This window comes from Augochlora pura, chromosome 4 (assembly GCF_028453695.1).
Source record: "Augochlora pura isolate Apur16 chromosome 4, APUR_v2.2.1, whole genome shotgun sequence".
Taxonomy (NCBI): Eukaryota; Metazoa; Arthropoda; class Insecta; order Hymenoptera; family Halictidae; genus Augochlora; species Augochlora pura.
In genome coordinates this window covers 22,041,074-22,060,520 of record NC_135775.1, presented here as the reverse complement: position 1 = coordinate 22,060,520, position 19,447 = coordinate 22,041,074, and the positions used below count along the sequence as shown (strand labels likewise).

General features: G+C 36.2%; 3 protein-coding genes across 5 annotated transcripts; 2 read left to right on the top strand and 1 right to left on the bottom strand.

The window, feature by feature from the left end:
* Window positions 1–3,982: 3,982 nt before the first annotated feature.
* Trsn (translin) lies at window positions 3,983–5,745 on the top strand. 2 transcript variants are annotated; one of them, XM_078179600.1, is made up of 6 exons: window positions 3,985–4,177; window positions 4,257–4,366; window positions 4,480–4,579; window positions 4,669–4,884; window positions 4,954–5,033; window positions 5,093–5,745. In XM_078179600.1, exons 2-6 carry the CDS (start codon window positions 4,325–4,327, stop codon window positions 5,327–5,329), a joined length of 675 nt encoding a protein of 224 aa, XP_078035726.1. In that variant the 5' UTR covers window positions 3,985–4,177; window positions 4,257–4,324; the 3' UTR covers window positions 5,330–5,745. The 2 variants fall into 2 exon arrangements, with proteins under 2 accessions (XP_078035725.1, XP_078035726.1); XM_078179599.1 differs by lacking the exon at window positions 4,257–4,366 and having other exon boundaries at window positions 3,983–4,177.
* On the bottom strand, window positions 5,437–7,354 carry LOC144469387 (glyoxylate/hydroxypyruvate reductase A). 2 transcript variants are annotated; one of them, XM_078179593.1, is made up of 5 exons: window positions 7,231–7,354; window positions 6,908–7,105; window positions 6,182–6,556; window positions 5,719–6,083; window positions 5,437–5,637 (listed from the first exon to the last, which is right to left on the bottom strand). In XM_078179593.1, exons 2-5 carry the CDS (start codon window positions 7,002–7,004, stop codon window positions 5,506–5,508), a joined length of 969 nt encoding a protein of 322 aa, XP_078035719.1. In that variant the 5' UTR covers window positions 7,005–7,105; window positions 7,231–7,354; the 3' UTR covers window positions 5,437–5,505. The 2 variants fall into 2 exon arrangements, with proteins under 2 accessions (XP_078035719.1, XP_078035720.1); XM_078179594.1 differs by lacking the exon at window positions 6,908–7,105 and adding an exon at window positions 6,714–6,869.
* A 910-nt stretch (window positions 7,355–8,264) lies between these two features.
* On the top strand, window positions 8,265–19,349 carry E(pc) (Enhancer of Polycomb). The gene is made up of 10 exons (XM_078179592.1): window positions 8,265–8,770; window positions 9,547–9,685; window positions 9,780–10,021; window positions 10,102–10,358; window positions 10,448–10,583; window positions 10,813–11,115; window positions 11,246–11,397; window positions 11,472–11,606; window positions 11,675–12,643; window positions 13,265–19,349. The coding sequence occupies exons 1-10, from the start codon at window positions 8,618–8,620 to the stop codon at window positions 13,380–13,382; spliced, it is 2,604 nt and encodes an 867-aa protein (XP_078035718.1). The 5' UTR covers window positions 8,265–8,617; the 3' UTR covers window positions 13,383–19,349.
* The last annotated feature ends 98 nt before the right edge of the window (window positions 19,350–19,447 follow it).

The following is a 19,447-nucleotide window of genomic DNA, read 5'->3' as shown; positions in this document are numbered from 1 at the left end:
TTTCGACGGATGCTAAGGATCGGGATGAAAGCGTGTAACATTTGCCGCGAACGCTTTCTAAATCTCTCCCAAACGAAATCGAAATCTCTCCCGATGTCGTTGAATTGTTCACCGAAATCATGAGCTTCGTTTACATAATAAATTAGCAGCTGAAATTTCTATATTGCGGCAATAGTGCGAATTAGCTAACACCCGACGCGACGTCTGCCGTTCAGTGAAAATGACGAACGACGCTGCAAACGAACAATAAACAGTATTTAAATAGCATGAACATTCGTTTCAAAATGATTATTTATCGTTTCCGTTAGATAATACAATTAACTGAGGGAATTCTTCACAGAGCTATAGGAGAGGTATCGATCTTACTCGCCATTTTGTCGGGTCCAGGGAATTTTCACGCTCAGCGTGTAAGTAATTATTGTAACAGATATTTTCTGCTTCACAGGGATTGCCAAAGGGAAACTACGATGGGGACTATTGCAATCGTAAATAGTTATTTTAGCATTACGGCCAAAATGGCCGACGCGGAGCCAGGCATTGCGTCACGAACACTTGAAAATCTCTAATCGTTCCGTCGATCGCAACGATTCGAAGCAACTCAAACTGACGCCTCTACGTCGATACCATAGCGATCGAATCGAGAAGGAAAAAGATCGTTCGATCGAACGATTCGAATTACTTCGACAATCAATATTTTTTTGCTTCGCTGAGTATTTGTCAATCACAGGTTTAATTGCTTGTCACGCGAGGATCGGTCATTTGATCGAGTAATTCGAGATTTCGTTGTATCAGTCCGCCGAAATCAGTCCAACCACGACCGTCGTAGAGGATTTGCAGAGCCGAGAATGTTGCCGCTGGATCCTTTATCTCTTTTGAGCAGTGTTCATGCGGTAAATTAATATCGTTGCAGATAATTGAGGTGCGGATGATGTAACGATCTGTTACCGAGCTGTGTTGTATTACTTATTAGATAATAATCACGGTCACTGCGAAGATCCCGCGAGCTGCGCCAATAATGTTAAATACAATAAATATATGGCAGCTGAATCTCGTTCGTATGCGTCTCGGGAACTTCTCGTAATCGGCAGACGTAACAGGAACGCTATGTAATCACGGTAATGCTTTAAAGAATTAATTTCATCCATTAGCCTCGGAAAATGCATTTCATCCACCGAAGCATACGACGTTCGAAAAATAAAATACTGGTGCTTGGGTTCTAGCTAGATAAGAGCTGTCAACTATTCTGCTAGAATACTATTTATCAAGCACTTTTGGGTATATTTTTATAAACACATCGTTACACTGTTTTGTATAAAGTTTTACATAAATATCTGCTATTATTTGGAGTGCATAATCGATCTTTTTTTATGCCAAAATACTTAAGACCTGGAAAAAAAATATTTCAAAATATGTCGCACAGATTGCAGAGATTAATTAATAACGTTTCGATTATGTTGGTCGCGCAACATATTGCGTCGTGCAAAGGAGAGCATCCAAGCTGCTTCGACCAGTGGCTTATCGATATCATTGTCGGATAAGAACTCGATTCCGCCTCACGTGTTTTAACATAATTGAGAGTTTGACAGACTAATTTGTCTTGACTGACTCTGAGTCATCGTCCGCGACTAGTCACAGTACAGAATACCTGGTTCCGAGCACTGTCAATCTTCTATGAACGGAACGTTTTATCCGTTTCTTTATTGACGGGCTCAGAAGATTTCCACAAACGTGCGCTTCCATGTTCGAACACCAACAGAAACGACGTGTGTACAGATTTATTCTCCCGACGAAAATACATTGTCAATCTTTAATTTAAACGATCTTCAATTAAATTATTTACTATTTACCTTAAAGTATGCATTTATAACAAATATGAATAGATTAACTACAGAAGTGAGATGACATTAGAAGAATTTAAAGATATTATTACATTATTTTCAACTTATTACGTTCTTTAAAAGAAATAAGATATTTTTATCTAATATATATATATATTTCTTACGATTAACACAGCTAATTTTGCATAAATTTTTAGGCACTGAAACAAAAACATCTCTTTCTTTCTTTAATTATTAAAAGGATCAGTTTATGTTACAGTTTGTAAACTTGTACTATCGAGTTTACAAAGATAGGCAATGTCGAAGCTGGCGCCTCGGCGTCGCAACATTATTGTAACATTGTCGATACCGTCGTTTCTTACAAGATGCACTGCGAAAAAAAAACCGTGTAAGATCGGCACGGCAGTCGGGGATTCGCCATACACGATTATTCTAGCGGCGAGTTGATGACACAGACGTGTAGTACAAGTTGGCAACGCAACTCATAGTTAGTGGTCATTGCCAAGGTTGGTTCTCGGGGTCTTGCATAATGCCCCAGTGACCAGTCGCGGAGGATTTTGCACGTGCGAGTGATTTCTGCGCGTCGTCGGCTCGAACGAGTTCCTCGCGCGAATTGATCTTCAATTATAGCACCGGTCGTCTCCCTTCAATTTTATATACTTCGTCTTCTTTCCTCTCTTGTCCACTGCCTTCCGCCGCGGCTGTGTCAATTACCTGGCAGTCACGTGACTGTGCCAGAGATTGTCTATCGTTGTGCAATTCAGGTGCTCGCTACTTGTCAGCCACGACCTGGCTCAATCGGAGTCGATCTTCCCTCGCTACGTAGATCGCGGAAGAATCGAGAAGGATTTTCAGACACAGAAAAGCGGAAGGCGCTTCTTCTATCCGCTCTTATATTCCTCGGACCGGTGTGATCAAATACTCTGCGACATACCATAATGCCAAATGAACGCAGAAATTGTTTAGACATTTTCTAGATAATTAATATTGATACGAATAATATCTTTATGCAAAAATCGAAGTTTCTCTGCGTCGATTGTATAAATTTATTAATGAAAGAAATTCGATTTGTTATTTAATTCTTGTTGGTACTTTTGATACAAAATTCGTTGGCTTCCTTGCAAAATAAATTGTTACAAAGATTAAAGAATTAGAAATAATCGAAATTTTCACGGCGATCAACGATCATCGAAGTCAGTGGTGGGGGGTTACCCGTTCGGCTCAGCGCTATTGTTCAATCAGTTGCAACGCGATCGCTGAAGGCAACAGTTAGGTTTTAGGGACTGCTCTTGCAGAAGTGGTCTGAATGAAGGTAGATCTTCAGGATGACCACTAATGACGATTGGTCGAGTCCTGTGGTTAGTAATGATCATCCTGATGATCACTACTAATGATCTTTGAAAATTTACGTTCTTATTTAATGAAATTGTTTTTTATATTTTTGGTATTTAGGCTCACGATATTGACTTCCTTTTTTGTTACCTTCTCCCAATTTAAACGAATTTTCTTTTCTTTTCTTTTAAACGAATTTTATCTTGAATTTCAATGTAAATTTATCTCCTCGAAATATAATAGCAGCGAAACAGATTCATTTTGAAGAATAATTTGAGAGGGAGCTATGTTTCGTCTCGGGTCCGCTAGTGGACTCGTCATACATATGTAGAAACAGGGACGGTCTTAGGTTCTGGAAAGGAATCCATCTGTTGGCGAGTGGCTGAGGTAGTCGCCACACTATGATCAATAATTATATCATCTGGCAAGAAATCAAATATTAATTGGTTGGTATTGTCGATAAATTATCAATCTACGATCAGAGATATTACAGTATTACCTACCATAACGAGCGGGTAAAACACGACTAGTTCATTCCCTTTATCTGTTAAATGGCGCCACCATTCACTTTTGGCACCCAATTTGTTATCTTATTAAATTATTATTTACTGTGCAATCTTCTATGCATTTCACAGTACGCCAGATATTACAATGTAAATAAGAGATGAAGGAAACAAAGAAAAACTTGTTTCATTTGTAGAAGAAAAAGAATTATGCTAATCCCAAGTATTTACGGTATGTATCGTGGTTCATATCACGCGCGGCACGGTGGTGGGGATACCGTTTGTCTTCTGTCCTGTTCTGAGAGACAATCGAGACAATCAGAGTATCAAACAATTTTGGACACCGCTTTCCGCGACGATAGACAAGAAGTTGACAAACAGACTTATATTGTTTAATATTTAATTAATTATCTTACGAAAGTTCAAAACAATATGTCTGAGAGAATAGTGGAACTTTTTAATTCGTTTCAGGATTACTTAAACAATGAAGAAAAGTTGCGTGAGGTGAGTACTAATGATTTGTTATGATACATCCTTCTCGTATGTCAAAGTACCAAAATATTGTTAAACAATTTTCATACAGATTTTGTACAAGGTACAAACTCAGTACGAACATTTGCAGCATCGATACTTTTCCTTACGAATAGTTAAATGATGAGTGGTCAAGTATTTTCTGTCAAATGCCTTCGAAACGTGTGTATAATTTAGGTTAGAATATTTAAATTCCAAAGTTAACAGTTGTGTTTGTAATTAGACAAAGTGTTCTTTAAAAGAAATCATTTCAAGTTAATTTTCTGTTGCCAAAGGAAATCCGTGGCAGTGTAAAAGGTCTTGAAAGGTCATCCACGGAAATACTGATAATTTTACAGAACATTCATAATGATGATAATATTGAGGAAAACATAAGTATGGACATTGCATGGGACATAATCATTGCATTAGACATAATCATTGCGTTGTTCTAATGATTATTATGTATTTACTTCTGTCTATAGTTGTATCTCGATACTGTGCATCAGCAAGAGAAATATTTGAGGATGTGCGTAAAGATTATGCAAATCTTGCAAAAATTGTACCAAAGGACCAGTATTACAGATTTCATGACCAATGGCGTTCTGTGACACAGAAACTATGTTTCCTAGCCTCTTTAGTAATTTATTTAGAAATTAAGGTTTTGGTCACTAAAGAAGCTGTTGCAGAAATGTTGGGAAGTATGTAATCACAAATTATAATTACTTTTTTACAAATCTCTTTATGCTAAAATTATATTACATGTACAGTTAAAAATAGCAAAGAAGATGGTTTCCATTTGGATTTAGAAAATTTCTTAATGGGTTTGCTACAGTTGGCTGCAGAATTGGTATGTATAATCTACAATTAATAATTATAGTAACTTTTCTTTCATGTATTTTCTTTTAGAGTCGGTTTGCAGTAAATAGTGTCACAAATGGCGATTACAATAGACCCATAGAAATAGCAAGATTTGTAAACGAATTAAATGCTGGCTTTAGGCTGTTAAATTTGAAAAACGATATCCTGAGAAAACGTTTTGATGGTTTAAAATACTCTGTCAGAAAAGTAGAAGAAGTTGTTTATGACCTCAGTATAAGAGGTTTAAAACCATGTCCTGATCCAGTCAGCCAAGAAACAGAGTAATTATTATATAAGTATAATTTATGGCATTAACAATATCTTATATATATATATATAAATATTACATATAAAATTATATATAATAATTTATAAAAACTATCATTTTCATATTGAACTTTACAAATTGTAAGGATATTATTTTTTGTTATTTTATATTTTTGTTTTACCGTTTAATATAACTAATAACCCATACGGAAATTTACTTTGTTTAACAAGTCTTTACCATCGATAAATTTCCGGTAATTCTTTGTAAAAAATTTGGCAACATCCTGAGGGCGAGTTACTCCAGAAATGTGTGGTGAGATAGTAACCTGAATGAAAATATAAATTGAAATTATTTAAGTTAGTTTAATCGTATATTTTATATTGTATCTAAAGCATAGAAGATTTACTTGTGGTAATGTCCATAATTTACTATCTTTTGGCAGTGGTTCTTTTTCAAAAACGTCCAGTATTGCTCCCGAGATCCACCGCTGCTGAATAGCGTTCACTAAATCAGCTTCTTTAATAATTCCACCTCGACCTATGTTGATGAAAACTGTACCACGATCTTTGCAATTTTGTAACATATTCCCATTTAATAGACCTAAAGTATTTGGAGTGGACGGCAGAACATTAACAACGTAGTCACATTCTTTTAACATTTCATGTATAGATTCAATTGTTCTATGTTCATCTACATAGTCTAACTTTTCTTTAAGTTGCGTTCTTGTTATGCCCCAAACAGTAGCTCCAAAAACCTTCAATTTCTCTGCAACTGAATAAACAAACGTCAATTAAAAGATTGTTTGAAAGATAAACGAACTCAAATTAATATTTCTATAACTACTGTAAGGAAGTTAGAGTATTACTCACTCGATTTTCCAATATTTCCCAAGCCTAAAACGCCCACAGAGAGGTCGTGGATCAATCTGTGGTTTGAGATATTTTCATCTCTTCCCCAATAACCATTTCTCTGATTTTCGTACTGCTGCTTCTGATTACGTTCGAAATTGAAAATATGAGCTACCACATATTCGGCCATAGCCAAACCAAAGGCTTCATCAGAGAAACGAGTTACGACATAATTAACATTTTTATTTTCCAAATGTGGAACTAATAATTCAACACCAGCCCATGTAGTTTGCACCCATTTTAGATATTGCAATTTATCCAAATATGGTAGAAAAAGATTGCAATCTGTTAACAGTATGTCCGCGCGTTGCAAGTTCGATAATGTATCATCTTTATCTGTAATGACGGAAGAGGAAGAACGTTGTCGAATGTAATAGAGAAAAAGTGGCAGTATATAACAAATTGAAAAGCAAAGGCAAAAAGAGTCGGATTGGTGAAGATATTCGCCGCGAAAAGCCTCTTAAAATTAGGTCGTGATTCATTCGAAAAGTACCTATTTGAAATATGCGCCAAATATTTGAATGGGGTGGGTTTTCCGCCAAGCTGTACATGCGAAATGCGCAAATTCAGTGTACAAGGGATCGTAGTGTTAGTGCGTTTCAACACGTGCTCGCTGCGAAAGCTTTCGTGAGCCGATGGAATTCGCGCTCTACGGGCATGAGAGAAAGTGCATGTCAAAAATAATACCTGGCGTAACATCAAATATCGTTGAGTTTGGAAGTTGCATGCGAAGATGGTAAGATAACCTAGGTATCACGGATAGAATTGCAATGGTATGCGCCATGTCGACACGCGGGAATATGATCTAGCCTCCACACGAAAGATTATCGCAGTCAAATATAAGACGCTACAATTGTTACGTTGCCCTCGTTTACTTTGAATGTTCTGCAGTTAATAAACCTGAATTATATGGTATTGATACGCTACACCAATGCGTCTAACCTAAATTTTTAGTTCAAGACAAAAAGAGTTCAAACATTCGTTTCCTCGATTAACATCCTTATTCTTACTTCACTGTTTCATTTACTGTTGGTACTTTTCTTACAGTTATCTATATTTTTCTAGTTTATTCACACATTATTGTTATTGTTTTTATCTGAAGAATATAGTCTCACTTCAATACATAAAAACGTGATCAGAGGAACTTTATAATGTATAATTGCATATTGCAGTTTAAGTTCCTCTGATCACGTTTACATGTTTCTCTTTAATCTGTTGCTTTGCTTTAAAGTTTACTTATTCAGATTTTATTCTGAAGCTTCAAATGATTGAATCGAAGAGAATAACATTTAATTAAATTAGTTTGATTCAGATTTTTGTTCGTATAATTGGATTGAAAATTCAAAGTGTTCGCGAAATATGACGCGTGCGCAAAGTATGCATACCATGAAAAATGTTTAAATCTTTTTTTAAGGTAATTAGTTCTACAAAGCGGTAGATAAAACTAAGATAAGTGACGGTCGAAATTATTGCATTTCTTTTAATTATCATGACCTGACTAAAAATCATCAGCTCAAATATCAAAATTCATAGAAACCACATGCTTTTAATGATAAAGGCCTAATTGTCTTCACGTTAAATATTTTAGCATACAAATATGTTTGAATTTCTTTATGGATTAAAAATTTTAAGTTGAATACGCTAAGATCGAACTGCAACAGAAATGTTGATAGAAAGCAGCCGTTCAACCTAAATGGGATGTTTTACATTGTTTTTCACGTTTGAGACCTAACTCTAATAGCATTATTTCTATTTTATTTAACTGTGTCTGTATTAAATTCAAGAATTATCATAAATAAATTGAAACATTCTCTAAATGCTAGTGATGTTGTAAAAAAATGTTACTACTTAGGACAATCTACAGAATTGTTCGGAACAATAAGCATTTGTATAAGTTTAGTAAATGAAGAGTATAATATTTTAATAGATGATGCATATGTTATATTCGATGAGGTTTTCTATGATAAATATTATGATAGTGTGAACGAGGCTTTGATCCGAGTGAAAATGTCCTGTCCAATAGACGGTCGCGAGTCGACCGGTGGCGGCAGCTCGCCGATTCCCGCGCGGCGCACGTCGCATCGGAGAACTGCTCGAGCTGAACGTGTTAAATGGCTGTGCGTCGGCCATGATGGCTTTGAGCAGGGACCGTGTCACGCAAACATGTTTTCAAAGTGATATATCTCGTTTGGTGACTGAGTGACCGTGTTCCAGCGCGATGGCCGGAGAACGATGAGGCCCTGACCGCTCTCTGTGCCGGGTATTACGGGCGCAGGGCCCCCAGCCAGGCCCAGTCAGGTTCACGTTCCGCAAGCCCGAGGCCCGAGCCGACCCGACTGGCCTCACGGTTCGACACCAGCCAACTTGGTTGTCAACACGCGAGCCAGCCGCCTCAGGATGAGCAAGCTGTCGTTCAGGGCCCGCGCCCTGGACGCTTCCAAGCCCATGCCGATTTACATGGCCGAGGAACTACCGGATCTGCCAGATTACTCGGCCATTAACCGTGCTGTGCCCCAAATGCCCAGCGGCATGGAAAAGGAGGAGGAATGTGTAAGTCGAACTGTTCAGACTTCTTCCAGCATGTTTTCCCCGTCCGCCATCTTACCCTCAGGCGCATCTTCGTAAACAACCGGCAGATGGCAGTTCGTTTACTATTATTATGAGGACAAATTTCTTAATTTCTAATGTTAAACGTAATTGTCGACTATTTTTTCACTGTGATTCTTGTTCCTCAAGCATTGGTGCATCTATATCAAAGGTCATTGACAGCTGTCAACTCCTTGTTTTGAATAAATTACACAGTGAAAAATGATACTCAATGTTGCTGTTCGATGCTTAGGAATCTGAAATATTCTTGTTTTTCATATGTTTCTATTGTTTTTGTGGTGTATTATTGTGCGTGGTGCTTTGTTTAGCAAATACTTGCCTGGTTTGAGTATTTGGTTTTGGGTAAACAATGATTGTTCATGTTACTTTCTTGAAGTCGGTTACTAACAATGGCAGTGCGTATTCGACGTAACAGAATTGTTGCAATGCTCTATTAAACAAGTATTATAGTATTATCTATCATATTTGACGTGTTTCTTATTCTTAATGCATGCTTATAGAAATTCAGATTGTTGATTCATATGTTATAAATAAATAGTAGTATGTTATCAAGGAATTTTCCTTAGATTGTAAACTATAGACAGAGTATTATTTGTACGTGTTTAAATATTTCATTTATGCTATGTTTTACCTTTTGTTTTCCTCTTTGCAAGAAACAATGCAGGAAAATGATATTTGTTGAAACATAATCTTTAACATTATTTTCATTATTTGCATAGGAACATCACTTGCAAAGAGCAATATGTACGGGTCTAATCATTCCTACTCCTGAAGTATCCGATTTGGCAGATGCGGAAGCTTATGATAAAATATATCCAGCTGATTATAAGCTACCTCGTCAACTTATACATATGCAACGTAAGCAAATAGACTATAGAAAATAATAAAATATAGTATTTAATAATGTATTATAAGCTATCAATTTAATAATTGCATGTACCGTGGTTTTTAGCATTTGCAATGGAACAAGATATTCCTGATTATGATATGGATTCGGAAGATGAAAAATGGGTTGCAGTACAAAGTCGTAGAATGGACTTAACTCCTCTTCAATTTGAAGAAATGATGGACCGGTTGGAGAAAAGTTCTGGGCAAACTGTTGTCACCCTTAATGAAGCTAAAGCACTTCTGAAAGAAGATGATGATTTAATTATTGCTGTTTTTGATTATTGGCTGAATAAACGTCTAAAGACAGTAAGTACCTAGTATTACACTTTATAGATATTACTGTTTACAGTTTTCACACCATATTTACATCATTTTATTTATTATAGCAACAGCCACTTCTACTAACAGTGAAAACAGAGCATCGATTTGGTTCGGCTGCAAATAATCCTTATTTAGCGTTTAGACGTAGAACAGAAAAAATGCAAACACGTAAAAATCGTAAGAATGACGAAACTAGTTATGAAAAAATGTTGAAACTCCGGAGGGATCTTAGTAGAGCAGTAACTCTTCTGGAAATGGTAAAACGAAGAGAAAAGACTAAACGGGAACACTTACATCTCACAATCGAAGTCTACGAGAAGAGGTTTGAAATAAATATATGTTGTTCGTTATAATCTTTTCTTCTTTTATAAAAATATATTTCGAATCTCATAAATCGAAAAACTTGTTCAGGTACCAAGCACAAGACTTTAATGGACAAATATTGGCAGAAGTATCAGCTCTGAAGACTCCGAGGCCAGCTTTTGCTCCACTGTTTACAAACCAGTTCGGTGTTCATCAAAATTGGGCAAACAAAGTTTGTAGTAAAGTAAGTACTACATAGTTTTAGAAGAGGTAATTAAGTATAGATTGCACTGTACCTTTTTTTCCACAATTTCAATTTCAATTCGTTTAAAAATCACGGACACGGGCCCGGACGTAATTAAAAATTTAGGTCCGTTCGGATCGCCCCGCGACACCTAATAATTTTAGTATTATATATTTATTCGTCAAATATTACATTCGCATAACATTAATACTTACGTTATCTGGAGCAGGATGAAGTAGTACCAAGAAAAGAAAAAAGACAGTACAAGAAACGGAAACATAAAACTGACAACAGAGGCGGGAGTTTGGATGACAATGGTGTGCGTGGTGGAACAGGTAGCGGAGGTGGTCGAGGAAGTCGACCTGGTGTTCTCGGAAGCGGGCTGGACCTGCTACTGAGCTCAGACGAAGATAGTCCGCTTCCATCTCATTCACATTCTCAGCCCTCGGTTCCCTCCGATCGCGATGACGAAGACACCGCTGACGAGGGTCAATTCGCTTTTCGACGGAATAGAAATAGCACTTATTTACCAGTGAGTGACGTTAATTTGCTGTTAGAATTCCGATTTGATAATCGGTTCTATTAAGACTCTTTACGTTATTATACAAATCTTAAACTTTTTTATGTTCAAGATTTTAAATATAGTGCTTCTCTTCTTGCAGCCTGTATTAGGTGGATTTGGAAATTGGCCTTGGTGTGAGAAAAATGAAGGGGGTGTAGCCGATAAAAAGTATAGGTTTTCACTGACCAGTATCAGCAAACCGGTACCAAGATGTATCGGTTTCGCACGACGGCGAATTGGTCGGGGTGGCAGGTACGTTTAGGAATTCGCAATCGGATGAAAATACAACATTTGCGGTAATCATATTTGGTTTTACACGTTCATAGAGTAATATTGGACCGTTGTTCAACCGATATGGATGATATGTGGTCGTCGTTAGACTTCACGATACATCAACCAAAGCGAGAACAAGTGGAATCCGATACAACCGCTGCATCCACAACTCCAGTCAAAAAAGAGTGGTATGTTGAATGGCAACAGATCTGGATTTTGAACTTCATGATCATTAATTGTATTACTTGTGGCACAGGTTACACTTCCGACCAAAGACTCCACCCGTGTCAGTGCATAGTCCAAGCGAAGAAAGTAGTGATACGGACTCGGATGTAGAGCCAACGTTGTCGCAAACGAAACCGCTTCCTTACCCCTTCCCACCAGAAGCGACGTCCATCTGCGTGGAAGTGGAACCTGAACGTGCAGGAGACGAGCCACCTTTCACGTCTGAGTTTAACATCGCAGATTACTTCTCGGTGGATGCTTTATCGGACTTCGATCTTGCCATAGCAAACATCACCAGTAGTGCGTGTGTTAGTGGACTGTCGGACAATAACTCTTGCGACTCGCGGACAGATGAGCTGGGCAGTTCGCATTTTGTTGTGACTCCGCTACCTAGCAATCATTTTGCACAGCCTGCAACGCAGCAGGGTCGGCCTCAGTGCAGTGGTAGTGGTTCTAGTGTTGTAAATACTTCTACAAGTTGTTCTACGGTCCCGTCGTCTTTCTCGTGTACGACCAACCAGCCAGCAACGTCCAGTACAGTGTACACACAATGTGCCAGCACTGCTACAGAGACGCAGTCGAATCACCAAACTAAGCAACACAGACAATTGCCAAACAATAGCAGTACTGTCTCCATTCTATCGAAGTCTTTGACTAGTCCAACAAATAATAGAAATGGCGGCAACTGCGGCAGTGGTAGTGCTGGGGTCAGAGTGTTCAGTGCGAGTACCACGAGTAGTGGAACGATTACAAACTTTGGTAACGGTCATCAGAATGGACCGTTGCCCCATATAAATAACTCTAACAACCTTTCAAATAGCACCCACATGGTGAATAATCAATCGACGATAGTTCTGCCGCAAAAACATCCGCCGTCCAATCTGCTACCTGGCTTGATCGCGCAGAGCAAATTGGCGAGTCTCGCGAGGCAGCAACAACAAACGCAAAGTCAGGCGCAACAAATCCCAACGTCCGGGGAAATTACGCTTAATAGTAATAGGTGAGTTTCTACATACTTTTTATTTGTTTTGGCCAGATTGCGGATTTTATGCATTTATCATGATAGCTGAAACGTATAGCAGCAGAAGTATTTGGAAAAAGCTAAGAACACAGAATTATTAAGAGAAGAAATGGATGTTTCTTTTTTTTGCAAATGATCAGAGAATTTTTATTTTGCAGGAAGATCCGCAGTCTTCTTATGGGAAACATAAGATCAGTGAAAATTGTCGTACAGACGGAAAAGGGATGATTTTATATGAAAATAATAAACCAGGAATATAGAATAATATGTTTTCAAGTAAGAGTATAGAAAAGTATTAAAAGTAATAATGTCACAAGTAGTAAATAATATAGAATCATCCATTTTCAGTTTATACCATATAATATAAAATTTAAGGAGAGATTCTGATTTGGAGTATACTTCGAGTTATGAAAATTGGCAAATTGCAAAATTAAAATAATTTTTTATTTGCACGTAATATGTTACAATATTATTCCTTTCTTGACCCATTGTTGTACAGGAATAATACTAAGAAAGTATGAATTAGTATATGGCATCATGTGAAAGAACAAGACTCTTTTTTATTATAGTTTGTTAGCAAAGTTCCGTGTTTGATTGTAGTGAAAGTTTGGATATGGAGGTGGATGGAGTGGAAACTGCAGCTTGTGATGGTAAGCCGCAGCAGCAGCAGCTTGTACGGGCAAACAAAACAAATTCATTAGCAATGGAAGTGACATGATGCCTGCTATCGGCACCCCTGTTGCCGCCAATACCGTCACTGGGGGCTTCGCTAACTTTACCTTGCCTATGTCTGCCTGATTTCGGGCCTGGACATGTACTACGGGCTCGTTAAATATGAAATGCGGTACGGCTAGACTCAATTACAGAAATGCTCTGATCAGTTGCCTGTTGTGGCGAGTTAAAGAGAGGATAGTATCGGTTCCATTACAAGTACCAAGTTGATTTTTCAATAGAAAGCAAAAAATAAGAGGGTCGTGCTCTAATTAAATTTTCTAAGTCAATCGTTTCCCTGCTCACTGAACAACCGCAATTACTCAATGCAAACGCAGTATTTTACTGAAATGATTACAAAATAACGGAAAAGACAATTTATTTTTTCAAACACTCGACGTTACTAGTATTCCTGCCTGATTCGAGTTTTATATTCTTTTTCGTGTTTCTCGCTTGCGGAAATTGACTCGTGCAGAAACTACAATAATATTGAAACTTTTATGTTTGTCAAATCAATAGCCTGATTCTGAGACACCGAACTACAGGCAGAGTTTCTTTTGTCATTCTTTTTTATTCGTACATGCAAGTGTAGTACTACTAAAACATCTGTGATGCAATTATTGCAATCGTACCACAAGCTTTCTCAGACACAGCATTAACTACGTTATTATTGTGAGAACATTGCACAGAGATTTGCGCTCGACACGTGTCTCCTTTCTTCAGATATTTAAACAAATTTCATACAATCTATATGGAAGATCTGATAAACAAGTAATAACGAACACGATACCGTTTGAGTTTTTTTAAAAGTTAATTTTAAACGATATTCTTCTTTGCAATATGAAAATCTGCGTTTTTGAAAGTAATGCTTTTATGTGTGCGTTTATGATTGTAAATTTTATTTAAAGAAAGAAACGATGCACGTCAAGAATAGCATAGCTACTTTCCACGAGAACTGTGTATAGTAAATCTTTTATAGATACCTTTAACAATTACATTTATACATTGCTCATTTCAGTGAACGCAGAATAGAGTGATTCAACTTATCGTGAATTCGTATAATTATTTCAATACTGTACATAGATTCGGTTTAATAATAACGATAAGATATTATTCAGTTTATTTCTTTATGAGGTAGTAATACGTTGAAGGCTTCCAGGCTGTGAAATAATGAAACTATTGTTAACAATAATTATCTTTGAATTAGCATTAAAGTTACTCGATTAATAACAGAATTGTTTGAATTGATTGTTTCATTGATCGCTGATCCATGCATTTCTGTGCTATTCAACATGTATCGAATCATCCCTCGTGTATGCGACGCCTAGCATATCAAACTCGAGATCCTAATGTTGCGTTTGGGAAGCTTGTACCATGAAAATTTGAGTATCGCGAGTGATACTACGTTAGGATTTGTAACATTCACAAGGAATGCGGAAGAATTCCGATGTCTTTCACTTTAGTAATTGCGAGCTATGGAAGTCAAGATAAATAACCAATGGATTTACTTTCCATGCAATATATGAAGGAACTATCATTTAACTGATTGACATCAAAGCAGACTCCTGATGATCACCAAGAAATTCGTTCGCTGCAGTATATTGTTGTCTCTTTTTTAAAATATTTCTCAGCAAGATTCAAACATTTTGGTACTTCTATAGAAAAAATTTGAAAACATTTTTATCTTTGCCAACACATTACAAGAGAAAAAGAAAACCATTTGGCAAATTGTGTAAACGTTAAAACAATAGCCGAAAATTGCGTTTAAGCTTCAGAATTATGTAAATGCTATTTGGGAAGATAGAGGAATATTGGCCATTGAAAAAAAATGTGGGAAAAATTCAGACTCGTTCTGTTGTTAACGTATCCTTTGATTTACTTTAGCCGAATAGATTTTTACCGTCTACTGGTACAGCTATATGGAAACTGAGATTAAGGTGTTTCGACACTGACACACACGTACATAGTCCATACGCTTCGCTAAATAATTTTTTGTCGATGAAATTTTGATTACCTCTAGAAGAGACAAGACCGATATGCGAATAGTTACTGAAGCAATGCGACGTTTTTGCGCGCGACGCGTTTATTCTCTTCCTCTTAGTCTTTCTACATAATGTATATTGTCTCCCTTTCCAACGTGAAATGATCGAGAACAAGTGTGCAACGTTGAGGAAAAAAGCGTTAACAAGCGTGCAGAGACTACGTTTACATGGAAATCGACAATATCCAGCATACATTTCTTACTTGAAATTCGAACAGAGTATCAAAGAATCAGCAGGTTTTTTCGAACGCGGAGAGAACAGTTTCTTCTTTAGCACAATCATTTCATATTTTCGTGTGACGGAATCAATACGTACAATAAGTTTTGAGACACAGATAAAAGGAACTGACTAAATTCAAAGTCTGTCACACGATTTGTATAATCGTTTTTTAAAAAGAGAGGCATCATTCGTTCCTCATGACATTACATTTTGAAAATCCGTAGGCACTGACCGTGATTCGAAATCTTTACTGTTCGGATGCAAAGGTTTCTAATTTAATTCACCCTGCAAACTGCCGTGGCAGAGTTTTGTCGGATAGTGGTTGATTTTCCGAACTTGAGGTACAGATATAAAGAGAAAAAGAGAGAGAAAGTGTGTGTGAGAAAATTTAGTTCAAGCATGCAATAAGAATGTTATTTCGCGAGCCGTACGCGAGATCAAGAAACAAGGGAAGAGAGAGAGAGAGAGCGAGAGAGAGAGAGAGAAATAACAAGAAAAAATGGAAAGAACGTAAAATGGTGCAAATGTTGCAAATTCTAGGGAGACTTCATGGAATCATAATAAGAAACAAACAAAAAAAGATATATTGTACATATAAAAATAATTACGCTTATTGTATCTCTTACTTTTAGGTAATTAACGGAAAATAAAAAAAAGTAACTGTAATTAATGTTGTTGTGGTAGGCGCACAGCGATGTGTAATGAAACAAAAAAAAATTTATGAATTCGGGACGATTTTAGAGGAGGAGTAATAAAGAAAATTTTATCCTGGATAGGACTTATTATTTTGTTAAGAACTTCACTCGCCTGTATATTATATGAAATTTTGTGAAATCTAATTTCTGCCACATTTGTACATACATACTTTAGATATCTGATTATTTCTCTCGTTATTCTCAAATTCACTGTCGAGCGCGAAGACATTATTTTAGTCTTGTCGTAGGGTATTTCTCCGTTTTTTAAATTTTCTCGCGCGCCGGTTTTTCATATTGATTTCATTTCTGAATTAATTCAGCATCGAGCAGAGAAACACACACATATACACACTCTTCCGCTACGTATGATTTTGAGAAGGACGAGCGAAGGATTGTGCGGAAACCGAAAATTTCCAAGAATGTACTTGTAAAAACCATTTGTTTATTTTAGTTGGAACGCTTTAAACGAAATATAGTGGTACATGGATTTTTATATAAAATTTATTAATGTTAAAAATATTGACCCAATAGCCACTTTACAAAATAAAACAAAAAAAGTAAGAAAAAACGTGAGAGTCGGACAGAACGTCGGAAAAATCTTCAACGGTTTGATCGCTCCAACCAAAGACTGAGTTCGCTTTACATTTTCTGATTTGGCAAACACGAAATTCCACTAACAGGGAGGCCGATTTTATTCATACTTTTTGAGAGAGAATGAGAGAAAAAAAATCCCAAAAGTATACAATCTGTTACGAGTGAACGAATGGTAGTCAAATTATTATTACTTAACAGTACTTCGCAAAACATTTTATTATTTATGGAAATTTTAATAATGTATGTAGTTAGTCAAGAAGATTATGTGGAAATAACAAAACCAAACCATGGGATGCTTTTTAACAAGTGACTTCCACTTCAAAAGTAGAAAAGTTACTCAAAAATGATGAAAAAGATTCATACAAATATGAGTCCTGTTTAACATTGTACGACTACCATTTTCGTACATCATTAATAATACTCATAGCATTTAAATTGTAGATTTTATGCAGAGTACAATTTAGTTTTTTTCCCAGGAAAATTTCAAATAATTGCTAGGAAATTAATTCAAATAGGACACATGTTTATATTACAATCTTTTTGCATTGCTTTTGTGTTCCTTATCACCGTTGAAATTAGTTGCACTTGTTGAGATACATCTGCTATACAAACGAACGTGTATCTGTAATTCGGTCGAATTGGGTCGTGAACTTCGTGTTTACCTAATTTGTTGCATTCGCGGATAAAAAAAAAACAATAATTGTATCGTGTAAGTAGAAGTAAGCCGGATCAATGCAACTGTTTAGAGCGATCGAACGAGACCTATTATATCGTTTCTCGTGTGAAGAAAACTAAAAAATATACTTATTCAGAGGAAGAATGAGCTTACAGATATAATGTTTAAACGTGAAGCTCTTAAAAAAAGGTTCTGAGTGTTAAAAAAAAAACTTTTACGATAATATCGACGAGTGTCGACATGCAGTGTATCTATTATACGTGTATTTTATTCTGTGAATACGGTAGAACTTCTATGTCGCTGTGCGACATGAAGATTTAATTGGAAAGAAAGAAAAACCGAGAAAGAAAGAAAAAAACGCTCCAACCAAAGCTCTGATTCGAATGAAAGTTTGGCGAGAGTATTTGAGTATTTTTCTCAAGATTGTATGATCGGAGAACGTAAGGGGAGGATATCAAGTTCTATGTACGTAGAATGTTTGATCTAGACGACCCTTTAATTTGTTCTTCGATGCACACATCATCTATTCTCTCGTCCCCTGATAACACCTTTCGCTGAATGCATGTATCAAATTTAATTTGGTCTAAATAAAATATTGTCAGATGCAACTTGAATATGTGAATTATATTTATTGTTTACAAACTGTAGGAAGCTTGACGAACATACTTCGCATTCCTAAATTTCGTTCGTTTCTTGTGCTTGTGACTCTTTAGTGTGCACTATTTTGTAATTAACAATAACAAGCCCAGAAGCTCTTTTCGTCGTCCATCAAATCTGTTGAGACGCGAACCGAGAACGTTCGCAGTGTCTTTACGTTACAGTATTAATAGAGAGGTAGAGATGTTATCAGGTAGATGAGTTACGTTTCCTACAAATTATGCCTAGAAATCTAAACTCAACTATTGTTTAGTATTAATATCCGTAATTAATGTGATTAACATTTGAATCTATTAGATAATGTAACTAACTGAATGTATATATGTCAATCTACGGGTTGCAATTTGACTCTTGAATGTATTCTAATTATGTAACTCTGACAAATTGGCAGAACTATTAACAATCCAATTGTTGTATATATATATGTATATACATATACATATATACATATACAAGGAAGGAAAGGATAGTTTGTCAGGGCAGAACTTACTATGCGATATACATATTCTCTGCGTACTTTATGTTACCAGATCAAGATACATCTTTGTCTGTTTTATTTGCCAATTTTACTTGTACTACATTGTACATTTTACGTGCTATATAGCAACAAAAAGTATACAGGTTTTTGTTTTGTGCAAAATGATATATCTGTCTTCAAAAAAGGATCGTTTATAATTGCATTTAGAAAACCATACTGTTAAAAGGAAATATTCACGACGAACATAGACTGGACAAACAAAAAGAAAGCAGATATTTCTGCTGAAAATAAATTCTGATTACATCGCGTAAAAGGAAAAATAATTTTTTTCAGGATATCCTACCTAGTAAAGCGAAATATTTTTCTATTTAATATTAAGTAGCTGAAAGCACGTGTTCATTCAGATTATGGTTTCTTTACATATACAAGTGTATTTGCAAATGCATTCGATCTTTTTTTCTTTGATTTCGACAATTCATCCGTTTAACTGAAAGTTCCCGATAATTGGTGATTTTATTTTCAAATTCGTATATATTATTATTTCGAAAGTTTCATCAATGTGATTGTTTTAATTTTGAAAACAGACATTACATATTATAGAAAATTTTTAATATTTTACTTTAAAACGTGTTATTTTACGTTTCTGGGTTATGTTTATTTAACATATTTTGGCAAGCGACCGTAAATTTAGTTGATACATAGAATAGCAAT